At 49.7% G+C, this 11,949-nt stretch overlaps 2 protein-coding genes across 2 annotated transcripts in view; both read left to right on the top strand.

The window, feature by feature from the left end:
* Positions 1-10,077, top strand: part of LOC106807053 (sodium/potassium-transporting ATPase subunit beta-1-interacting protein 1-like) — a 19,686-nt gene extending 9,609 nt beyond the window's left edge. Inside the window, exons 3-7 of the mRNA XM_014809280.1 lie at positions 288-374; positions 3,227-3,412; positions 5,412-5,472; positions 8,128-8,206; positions 9,997-10,077. Coding sequence (XP_014664766.1) covers positions 288-374; positions 3,227-3,412; positions 5,412-5,472; positions 8,128-8,206; positions 9,997-10,006 — 423 coding nt within the window. The 3' untranslated portion in view covers positions 10,007-10,077. The remainder of the gene's footprint in view (positions 1-287; positions 375-3,226; positions 3,413-5,411; positions 5,473-8,127; positions 8,207-9,996) is intronic.
* Positions 10,008-11,735, top strand: LOC106807039 (formin-like protein 20). The gene has a single exon (XM_014809255.1). The coding sequence runs from the start codon at positions 10,008-10,010 to the stop codon at positions 11,733-11,735; it is 1,728 nt and encodes a 575-aa protein (XP_014664741.1).
* The last annotated feature ends 214 nt before the right edge of the window (positions 11,736-11,949 follow it).

Here is an 11,949-nt window from a genome sequence, read left to right as displayed (position 1 = left end):
CTGATTTGTAAATATTAATATTGTGTGCAATGTTATTGTCGATTTTTACTCAATGTTCTTATTGTGTCCTATTATTAGTATAGTATGAATTAGTAGCACAATTTTACCCAGCGCAGCGGGTACCCGCAGCTAGTTGAATATAAAGCTTTTATCCATGCCATCTCATGGCCGGCAGTGGAGAATGTGTTTGATGAATTAAATTGTATTTCGCGATAACACTGGCTCCCAGGATCGTGACGGATGGCTGGCTTTAGTCGTTTTATGTGTATGTGCGTTTCTTTCTGCAGTACGTCGTCTGGTCGGTGTTGTACATCGGATGGAACGTCCTTGTCATCTGCCTGTATCTGGAAGTAGGAAATCTAAGCATCGCAAATGTAAGTTGGTTGTTAATGTGGTCGTGCAATATCTAGCAACAATGGAATAATTTGGACTTGTTTGTGTCGTTTATTATAAATACATATGGTTATCTTTTTTACAGACATTTTTATAATTTTGTCATATGCACACACCACACGCAAGCACGCACGTACACTGATGCATATCTTCTATTCACCTGGAAAACAATTCGTTTATTTTCATGCAGCATCTGTGCCTGTGTGTGATTCTGTGTGTGCGTGCGTGCGTGCGTGCGTGCGTATATGTGCACGTATGCATGAGTGCGTGCGTAGGTGAGGGCATGTCCCTGTGTACACGTATGTGTGTGTGTGTGTGGCTGGCTGTGTATGCTTTTAGCTTTTACTGTCAATTATTAACGCCGGCGCTGTAAATCTATGCGCGTCTATACATCTGCCGTGATAGAGTATTGAACGCGCTGCGGCTGCTGGAAATGCTAGCATACCTTCTAGCACGCCTACGCGAGACTCTCCCTCCCTATCGCTACCGCAATGCTTCAGTTAACGCAAATTGCTTAGAGTAAATTGTGAGGTTCGCACGCCGATCTGTTTTTGCTCCTGTCCTACGCACGGCGTGCCTCTTTCGGGTACGTGGGCTATAGTAGAAAGAGCCTGCCTGTCTAGCGGCACCGCTGCGAAATTGCCGAGGGATAAGGGAACCACAGTATTCGGGGGGAGTGCTGATGATTCACAGCTACACAGCTACGTCCTCCGCCCTTCTCACGGGTGTAATCCACAACTTAACTATTCAGCGCTTGACACGGTCCCGTTGTGATATATTTCGAAATCGTCGACGTCTATATATTACCAGGGGTTAATAATGACAAATTCAAATTCAATGACAACCCTTGATATTACTATATTTAGGGAAAGGCCCCCCCCCCTGCTGGTCCGTTGACGAAACAGAATATGTGAGACATCTCTTATCTATTTTTGATAAGAGATATAGATAGTTAGTTCAGTGGGTATATACACGACCTGCCGAATATTGTAATCTGTGTTGTGCATTATTGGATGAAATCTGACATAATAGTATATCAAATCCATGCAGTTTCTACAGTACCTGACCAAATCTGCCATTCTTAAATGTTTTAAGTGTTTTGATTAAGTGACACTGTCGGTATTTTGGTTACTTCTTATTCTTCTTCTTCTCGGGTCACTAGTGACTACACTACACTCGAACTAGCCACTGCAGCACACAGGACCTTGCACGGTGGTTGAAAACCTCCAGGTCTCCAGGTCTACAGGTCTCTATAGACTATAGTATTTTGGTTACTATGGATGACCACTCTCCCTGACCTATAGCCGGACCTATGACCGGACAGCTCTCATTGTGTGTTCATTCGAGAGGACACTAATCTGGGGTCCTGTCACTCCAGTGTGCTGGGCGCATTGATGTGCACCACAGATACGTGTACACGGGTAGCCGCGTACGGTTAAGTAGGCATCCTAGGCACGCGTGCGCCCGGTGAACATCTCAGTCATTCATTACTATAGCGAGCAATCAGCCGTGCTCCTCTCGTTATTGTCGCGAGAATAATGAGCGTAGTCGGCCGCTGCGTTGCTCGCCGCTTCATGCCCGCGTGGACCGCGGCCGGTCGGCAGGTAGGTAGGCCCGCTGATGAGTGAGTGAGTGAGTGCGTGTTCGTGGGGGTCGCCGGACGGATGTATATACATGTACAGCGCGCAGGCGGCGTCTGCGATGAGAAACTTGTTCGCATGTTTGTTGGTGTCGCCGTTGCTGTATCGCCGGTCACACGCGCGTTGCGGGTGAAATGAGACGGTTGGGGAGTGTAACACGCGTGCGTTTATTGCGTTGCGCGCGTAATCGTGCGGTGCGTGCGTCGGACGGGGTCCGAATTCCGACGTGACGCTGATAGAGTGGTTGGTGCGTACTCGCTGTCGTGCGCCATTCGCTGCGCGAAGCATTCATTTTGTTGATAGTGAATGCGACGTACAATGACGCTAGATGAATAATTTAAATTCCACTTGTGTGTGCGTGTATGTGCTGGGTGCGTGTGTGAGCGCGTGTGCGTGAGTGCATGAGTGTATGAGTTTGTGCGTTTTGACATATGCTCTTCCAAATATGCAATTTCAGAGATCGTACTTTCCCTCTAAAATCTATACATTGCTATCTATTAGCATATATGCTTGTAAATTCTTTGTTTATTAAAAGAATGCCGTAGCAACAACTGATCTAGCACTCGGCATTACACGTGTAGAGAACTTTCTGTACTCACTGCGTCTTCCTACATTGCTTTCACGAGAGTTTCTCCATGCTCTTTTGAGATGCACATGTATGCAGATCTATTGCATTCGCACATGATATGTATCTGGTAAACAAGAACGTTTCTAGCTATAAGCAGCAGTCACTGATTCGTGGGAGTATTTGCGACGTGATACCTGTCTAAGCCGCTGTCATTAAAGCACACATATGTCACCAGTTACCTCACACCGATGTGAGCGAAGCATCAGTAATTTATGAAGCCACAAACAGATGCCACAAACACAAACAATAAACAAACACATACACGTTGCAAGCTAAATACTTCACAGTTCACACTAACCCTAGTGACGCATCAATAATAGATAAAGACAACAACGTGTAGTATAAACACAAACACAAACAGGTGCGACAAACACAATCAACAAACACAAACACATGCCAGAAAAACGTACTGGTCATGAACACGTGCCACGAACAAAAATAACAAACACAAAAACGTTCCACACACACCAGCCACGAACACAAACAACAAAAACAAACAAACAGGTGTCACAAACATGTACACGTTACAAGTTACCTCATACTGTGTGTCCCATTCCCATTGCAGAACAGCGCCATTCTAAATCTGGGAACCAGCAGCCGAAGTTGGTGGTATGACAATGGCATTGCCTGCGACAGTGGCAACGGCACAGCAATGCAGGCGCATGTTGCGACGACGTCAAGCGTTTCTGGCTGCCTGCTCGGCTACGAGTATGTGGAGACGTTACACGCCGCACTGCAGATTCTTTTCTCTGTAAGCACGCGGATTTCTAGTATTATCATTATTATTATTACTTATTAGTAGTAGTAGTAGTAGTAGTAGTAGTAGTAGTAGTAGTAGTAGTAGTAGTAGTAGTAGTAGTGGTAATAGCGGTGGTGGTGGTGGCAGCGGCAGTGATAGCCGCAGCAATATATTTCATAACTAGTATTACTGCATTTGTGAGAGCTGTGTTCAAATTTGGCAGAGCTCCTTAATTCTCGGTAGAGACCTCAGGGTTGTAGTTAAAAACAAGCGCGTCTAAATGCAGTATAGACTATGTAGATATATCGATTCTATGAAGCACTGAATGATGTAATTACCTAATAAAATTGCCCGCAGTTAAATGTTGATTTTTCATCGTATTTGCACTCCACTCGCATTTCCGGCTGGCTGTTAATTGGGTGAAAATTATCGAGCTGCCTGCAGGTCGTTTTCTCATCAAAGTGCGGTAATCATCTTTCGTGTGTAATTTTCCATGGCTGCATTTCAAGCAAGTAGTAAACTTGTTTTGGGTTAGGGAGTCTTCTACACGATAATTTGCCATGAAAATGCGCTCGTACAGCACTTCTGCGTGGGACAAGGCTCTGCGCAATCACACCCTATGCTGAATCTCACCCGATTCAGAAATCCACTAGACTCACAATCCTACCCTACCCGGAATCCTGCGCTACCGAAAGTCCCACTCCACTCGGAATTCCATGCTACGCAGAATCTCACCCCACCCAGAATCCCATCTCACTCAGCATTCCACACTGCACGGAATCCCACCCCGCCTGGAATTTCACCTTACTCGGAATCCCACCCCACCCAGATTTCCGGAAAATCCATCGTACTTGCAATTCGAGGAGCAATGGGATAGCAATGATGTCTAAATAACGCAGTCGTGGCTACGCGGGTGGCGATCGTTAGCAGTAGAGATGCAGACGCCTCTATCTGTACTCTTATTTACTTGTGTGTGCGCGTGTGTGTGTGTGTGTGTGTGTGTGCGTGCGTGCGTGCGTGCGTGCGTGTGTGTGTGTGTGTGTGTGTGCGCGCGCGCGTGCGTGCGTGTGTGCGTGTGTTTGTGGAGAGAGAACAGAGAGAACAGACAGACAGACAGACAGAGAGGCAGACAGACAAACGGACGGACGGATAGATTCAGATGTAGACAGATACTGTGACGGAGCCGGATCGAGACAGACGGAGATGCAGTTAGAGGCAGCGATAGCGAGAGTGTGCGATGGGGAGGGAGAGAGAGTGAGAGCGAAATAGAGAGAGAAAGAGACAGGGGAAGACGGGGAATAGAGAGAGGGAGGAGAGAGAGAGAGAGCAAGAAAGAGAGGTAAATGGAAATATAGTGAGAGAGGGGGAGGGACGGAAGGATGAGAGAGAGAGAAAGAGAGTGAGCGCGCGCATGCTTGCAGGCCATGCTTACAGAAAAATCGTGCTTGCTCGCGCGTAACGCGCTCAGCGTCGATGAGTCGCGTTTTTGTCCCGCCGAAGTTAATTAATCAAGTAGAAATTACGAGTAGCTCGGAGGCTTCGGCGTGTTTTTCAGTCGCTCGCGATCAATATGCCCCTGACAGTGGAAGCAGCAAGCAGCGCTAGCGGCAATGTTTTATACCTCTTGTTTCACCGCCTCGCGTGGGACGTATTATTAAATACGCGAGGCGGCCCACCCCACACAGTTTAGGACGTTATTGACCCTTGCCATAATATTGCGCATGTTGTGAGCAGCGGTGTTTGTACACGTGTTGTGCAGTGCAATTTATTGTACTAGTGATTTGTGTGAGTGGGTCGTAGATCATATCTACCGGGCGTAGATTCTGTGTATTTCCCCCGCGTGGGTTTGACGTGCTTATCTATTTCGATGGCATTGTCATTGAGCTATAAAACTAGCGTTGGCGTTGCACTGGTGATTCCATTTAAAATAAATCCTGAAACACAGTCATCGCGTTGATGTTACTATAGTTGTGCATTGTGTTTAACTGTGCATTTCGTTCTATTTTTCTAGGTTTTAGGATTTATTTTTGGCTGTTATGTGATACACGTATTCAACGAAGAAGATGATAGTTGTGAGTATACCAGCTGTTATTATTATTATTATTCATTCAAGTATTTGGATGGCTAGTCTTGTATCTGTAGCTGTTCACGCGTCAATTCTCAACTTGGCTCTTTGCTACCACTGTTCAGCGCACTTCTCTCGTGCTTTTATGTCATGAACTTTTTCTTCCCCCCCCCACCCCGTTTAGGGGCACGTGTGACACCACACAGCCCAGCCGACAGTTTTCCCAACGCTAAATTCTTCTTAGCAGTGCATCATTAGCGTCATTAGGGCAAAAACCACACGTGACTGCGCTAATTAGATCTATATGGAGAGATTTTCTAAAAGGCGGCGCCACGGTGATCGATAAGAGGTGAGGGACACAGGTCCGAGTCACCTGTCGTCATCGGAGGGCTGTCATATCAGAAGCTGTCGGCTGTGCAGCGATTGCGAGAGATCGTACACGTACATCCCTCTTTCACTCGTGCATGCTTATCTTCTTTCCGTGCTGAAGCGGTGACTATCCTAGAGGTGGGGGTGGGGGGGCTGCTGCAGATGATGATCAAATTTGCATTATCAAATCTGTTTACTGTCGGCGGCTAAGTGCACGCTGTAGCTGATCGTTGGTACCCGCAGTTGAAGAAAATCAATGTTCTGATAATGTTGGGAGTTGGAAGAAGCGAAGCCAGCAAATATCGGAAGTCCCACGGTGACTCCGACGCGAGGCAGTCGGGTTCAGAGCGGCGTTGTTTAAATGTGACTCTAACGAATCGCCGGCCCGTAGAGACCTCCCATTGCTCTCCACCAGCCAATCAATTCTGATCGCTGCTAGCTTGATGAGTTGTAAGTGTGTGCCTGTGTTTCTGAAGATGCCGCCTTTAAATCGGATGTCTACCAAGACCAGGCCGTATCTGATGTATGTTTGGTAATGTATTTATGTGAAGTGCTGAGGGGTTTTTTCTTGGCCCACTTATAAGCAGCCGATAATTGAATGAATTATTGAAAGGAAGGAAATGAATCAGATTATAGCTATTCAGCTTAGAGAGCAAGTGTTGACAGTAAAGAAAAAGTCAAAAGAAAATGTACATTTTACCAACTTTCGGTGGTCAGTCTATCAATTTCTATCTGCCTGGAACAGATTTTCCGGCATTGTTTCAGGACAAGTACCATTTTACAGCCCCTATTGCAGACTAACAGGCTCCAAAGCCAAATTTTCTGCAAAATTGGGTTATTAACTCCTCTTATTGCCATGGTTTGTTATTGGCAGTGTAGTGTTTCTCCCGTCTTATTACGACTGTGTGATAATTTTAATATACGAAGTGCGTTAAAACATAATTATACTTGCGTCCTTATACGTCTTGTCCGATTTAAGAAAACGCTCTAACTGCAGATTTTAATAAACTCGAAATTTCGCTTTATATCAAATTTCAATTATTGCAGTTATTGTGGGCTGTGCAAATTCTTGTCTCTTTGCCTCATAAAATTGTGTGCTAGGACGGGAAAACCCACAGCGATAAAAGGGGGTTTTATCGAGATGCTACGATGCTGCCTCGTGTGTCCAGGCTTGCTTAGGTTCCAGTCGGATGGTTCAGTAGTCAAAAGAAAGTAATTTATTTTTTGATGCGCTGTGAAGGGATTCAATCTCTGAATTATTTAAAGTATATGGAGGCGAGGGTTAAGCCTGCAAGTTGTACGGCGCTGCCACATCAGATTGACGGGTTCAAAAATAATGTAAGCTTGTTAAGAATATCTATGGGAAAACTACTGCTATACGCTCGATGGTTTGGCTAGGGATGTGACAGGTTTTGCAGAAACGTAACATTAATTTCACCTCGGGGAAATCGGCGTGTGCCCTACGATGGCAAAATTGCAGGAAGGATTTATAGATAAAAACATAGTTGCGCGCATGTGGAGTGTAAAGTCTGCAAGGAGAAGCATACCCCTACGATTTTGGACTGAATGATGGCCTGTATCATGTGAGTCTGCTCCGCCATCAAATATCTTTCTGTCACAAGAGCCACGCATACGACACTGTAGAAGATTACCAGCATTGAATAGCGAACGCGAGCTACGCTTTTACATATTCAATTCACAACGCGAAATTAAAGGTACTGACGTTAGTTCAGAACCGATTCAGTTGTACGAGGAGTAGAGGGGAAAAGACACTCGCCCATGTCGTTCGCGTGACAACAGCGGGGCCAGGCGTCGCGGCTTGGAAGAAATACGACGCCCATTCGTGAGGTTATTATAGAAGATCGCTATCTTCTCCTGCATTCGTTGCCTCTCCTGCCAGCAGCACCTCTCCCGCGGAGTCGACGCGAACTAGCAGCTGAAGCCAGATCGCCCCCCCCCTTATTTATTTCGGTAATGACGTGCTACTGATTTGCCTGAGCGGCATCTGTTTACACGGGTTGCTGTGACAGACAGGCGTGCACCCCACGGGCAGCGGCAGCGGCAGCAGCGAGCCGCGTATCTTCCACAAACATCTCGATGACGATCTGCTGTCATGGCAACCAGGTCCTTTTTGCTCGGACGATGATTCGCCCAGCGGGGGGGGATGCGACGGGGGGGGAGGGGAATGATGAGGAAAATGACGTGGAGGAGGCTGTGTGTCACCGAGAGGCGGACAACGATCTTGCGATCGTGGCCTGCTGCTGCTTGTAACGACGCGCGTTCTCTCTTGCAGTTGCTTTCGTAGGCGGATTCGATCCGCTATCGGCCTACTCTCCTCCCACCAAGACTTCTCACATGCAGTTGCAGCCGATGTATGTACGGTTCACGGTGTGTAGGCATGCTTGCATGACTCACCAGCGGGTACTGCGCGTGTACAGGTGGCGACTCCTAGTGGCTTCTATCCGCATCTTCACGCTAATGTCAATGATGTGGAAGCGGCGCATGTGCATAGCTACTCTGGGCACTGTCAGCAAACGTGGAGCGATAATACTCTATATTGCGAAACTGCATCTACCGCAGCTACTGCGCATGTGATCCTATATATATCAAGAGCTAATAATACCTCTTTATTATTAGCTCTTGATATATATATATATATATATATATATATATGTGTGTCGTGTGTAGTATTTATCATATATCATACCATATAATAATATCAGGGGTAGATAATAAATGACTATAATAATTTGTGCATTATTAACCCGCTGAGAATATGTTTTTATTTATTTATTTATATAGTATATATTATACATATTTTTTATTTATATATATAGTATAGTATGCAGTGTGTGTGTGTGCATGTTCGGTGCTGTGAGGATATAGTTGTCTTCCGATTTGCTGGCGAGCTGTTGAGCCACAGGGGTTGCTCTTTGAGGATCTAGAAGTGTGTGTAGGGGCATCGGCTTTGTCCTTGTCATCTGTCCAAGTGTAAACAATCTTAAGTCAACTTCCGCTTATGGCCTCAATGCCAGCCTACGCTGGGCGGTGGTCGCGATACTTACTGTACGGGCTACAAGCTGTAGTTGAGAATGCTCGTATGTTCGAAATACGCGTATAGCTATGGGCGTTCTAAATAATACACGCTTACATTTTTTCGGCTAGTATATGAAGTGGGCTTTAGAACTAATGCACAGTATTCCAAGCGGATCTGCCGTAAGACGTTTGCTCGATCGTGCTTGAGCACATTGGCATGTGACAAGTCTTCGCAGAGCAAGCGTTTAATTTCGTTTGATTTGTTTTATGTACTTGGCATGAAATCTAATACGTTTTTTTCCTTGTTAGAAATACGATCCGAATTAAAAATGCGTTTTTTAAAGTTATTACTTTCAGCTGGTCTGTTTGCTGCTGTAACCAAAAGATAGATGAAGTACTGCAGTAGTGTGTTCAGTTTTTTGCACTCTAGAATTTGTGTGCATAGCAATTTGTTGAGATACAGTTTTATTTTATAATTGCTGTGCGTATTTATTGACGTTCTGCGTGGGTTCACCCACGTGTCCGGGAGAGACAGGTTGAGGGTGTTGTCCTGGATTTCGGTATGTGTGCGCGCGTGTGCGTGTGCGTGTGCGTGTGCGTGTGTGTCTGTGTGTGCTCGCGCGTGTGTGCTCGCGTGAGTGTGTGTGTGTGTGTGTGTGTGTGTGTGTGTGTGTGTGTGTGTGTGCGCGCGCGCGCGTGTGTGTGTGTCTGTCTGTGTCTGTGTGCTCGCGCGATTTTTTTGCATAAAATATAGGTAAGCACTAATACCGTGTGATAAACTAATGTTTCCATCTTGTGGGGATGCAGGGAAATTGAAATAGTAATGTGTTTACGCACATACGCATAAGCGCGTACCTATACACAGATGCATGCACGCATGCACATACATTACACGTGCACGGGTGTGTGTGCGTGTACGTGTGCCTGTACACACATGCTACAGTATTCATACAGTGTGTTTATAACAGTGTGTGGCCAACAGCAACTGTGTCATGGCCATGTAATATCTGTTTGAAACGTGGAATAACGTGTGAACCTCAAAAAGAAACACAACATACATAACGATAATAAACCAAGAAAACCAACTCTTTTGGCATTCTAACTCTGAGCGATGCTTTTGTTCCAGTACATACTAAGATGATTTCCGTCGTGTACCGCAACCCCGACGACATGATCTATGAAGATATTCTCGTGAAGGAGACGTCGCTGGGATCCAGGCCGGGTTCCCTGCGCCGCATCCAGCACCAGCGTCTGAGCGGGCGTTCGACGCACGGCCGGGAGAGCAGCAGTGCGCCCGGCAGCATGCGCCGCAACAAGCAGACGGCGCCACCTGGCAGCCTGTCTCGCAGCGAGGGGTTCCCGGTAGCGGGGGCGCCACCGGCGCGTGGCAGCGGGCGGCGGCAGGGCTCGCGCGACAGCGTGCGCGGCGTGCGCATCGACAGCGTGCGTGGAGGCGCTGCCGACATCGCTCACCGCATGCAGGCGGCTAACCCAGCCGCGACCCCGCCACGTCCCGCGCAGCATCCATCGTCCGACCCGGCGACCGGCTTCATTCCGGCGGGCGCATTCCACCCCGTCGCGGCGCCCCCTACCGGATCGCTGCGGAACTCGCATCGCTCGGCGCGAGGTTCGGCCGGTCGCCGCGGTGACGGCGACGGTTACGCGTCGCAGCGCTCGCGCTCGTCGCAGCGTTCTCGCGGCTCGCAGCGGCGACGCCGCCGCCAGAGCGCGCCCGACAACAGCTCGACGACGGACCTCGCACCGGACAAGACGAGCACGCCGTACGGCACGCCCGTGACGCTGCGCGCCTCGCAGCGCAGCTCACAGAGCCTCGGCCGTGAGACGGCCGCCGCCGCCGACAGCCTGCCGCGGAGCAGCATGCGTGCGAAGGCGCGGCGCGAGGCGAGGCACCAGCGGCGCAACCGCGAGCGTGCGGAGGCACGCGAGCGCATCCGCTCCAACGAGAACCTGCTCGCGCACTCGCCGCAGTCGTCGCGGCACGATTACGACAACCCGGGCTACGCGCACACGGAGGACAACGACACGGCGGCGGCGGTGGGAGGGACGCGGCGCGGGGAGGAGCCTGTGTACGCGTCGACGTCGCTGCAATCGTCGGGCGCGTGGCAGCAGCAGCAGCAGCAGCAGCGCAGCTACCCGGGCACGCCGAGCACGACGCGCTCGCTGCGGCAGTATCCATCGGACGCGTCCGAGCAGCCGCCGCCGTACACGCCCCTCGCCGCTGCCTCCGTGTCCGACCTCGCGCGACTCCAGAACTCCTCGTCGCTGCTCAACCTCGCAAAGCACGTGCCCCCGCCGACCGTACCGCCGCCACCCCCGTCCCGCTACTCAGCCGCCGCCTCCGCTGCGTCGAACGCACCGCCGTCCCGCTACTCAGCCGCCGCCTCCGCTGCGTCGAACGCGCCGCCGTCTCGCTACTCAGCCGCCGCCTCCGCTGCGTCGAACGCGCCGCCGTCCCGCTACTCGGCGACGGACGCGCTGCCGCTGCCACCCTACCCGACGGACATGTATCCGTATGTGCAGACGACGCGCGCTTCCATCGTGGACACGTCGTTGCCGCCGCCGCCGTCGTCGGTTCCCTCCACGCCGCGGCCGCCAAGTCAGATGTCGTATGAGGAGCGGAGGACCCCGCCGCCGCCGCCACAGGTACCGCCACCAAAGCAGCACTGGTCGAAGCGGCGGCGGCCGTCGGTTCGGAGCGGCACGTCGACTTCGCGTGTTGCCCGCGCGACGTCGTCCGACGATTCGTTCCGCGACGGCCAGGGCGCGCTAGTGTCGAGCGAGCCTGGCGGAGCATCCGGTGCTGGCTTCTACTACATGCGGGGAGGTGAGGTGCGGCGGACGTGATCTGCGGAGGATGCTGCGGTTGCAGCAGCAGGACGCGCGAGTTTCTTTTATAATACAGCTGTGCAGCAACTTTCTTAATCTGTATTGCTGGTAATAAATGTCTGTGGGAGGAGGCAGACGCACTGTATAGCTGGGAGGGGTAGTTCTGCATGTTGTCGCCTTTATGGCATTCACGTGCGAGCGTTACGTATTTTGCGCGCAGCTTCTGTTCCCA

The sequence above is a fragment of the Priapulus caudatus genome, unplaced genomic scaffold, assembly GCF_000485595.1.
Source record: "Priapulus caudatus unplaced genomic scaffold, Priapulus_caudatus-5.0.1 Scaffold192, whole genome shotgun sequence".
Lineage (NCBI taxonomy): Eukaryota > Metazoa > Priapulida > Priapulimorpha > Priapulimorphida > Priapulidae > Priapulus > Priapulus caudatus.
Note: the sequence above shows the minus strand (reverse complement) of the source record. Positions and strands in the feature narration are given on the sequence as shown.

Coding starts and splice junctions, on each gene's coding strand:
- LOC106807039 (XM_014809255.1), top strand. CDS start 10,008: ATGATTTCCGTCGTGTACCGCAACCCCGACGACATGATCTATGAAGAT.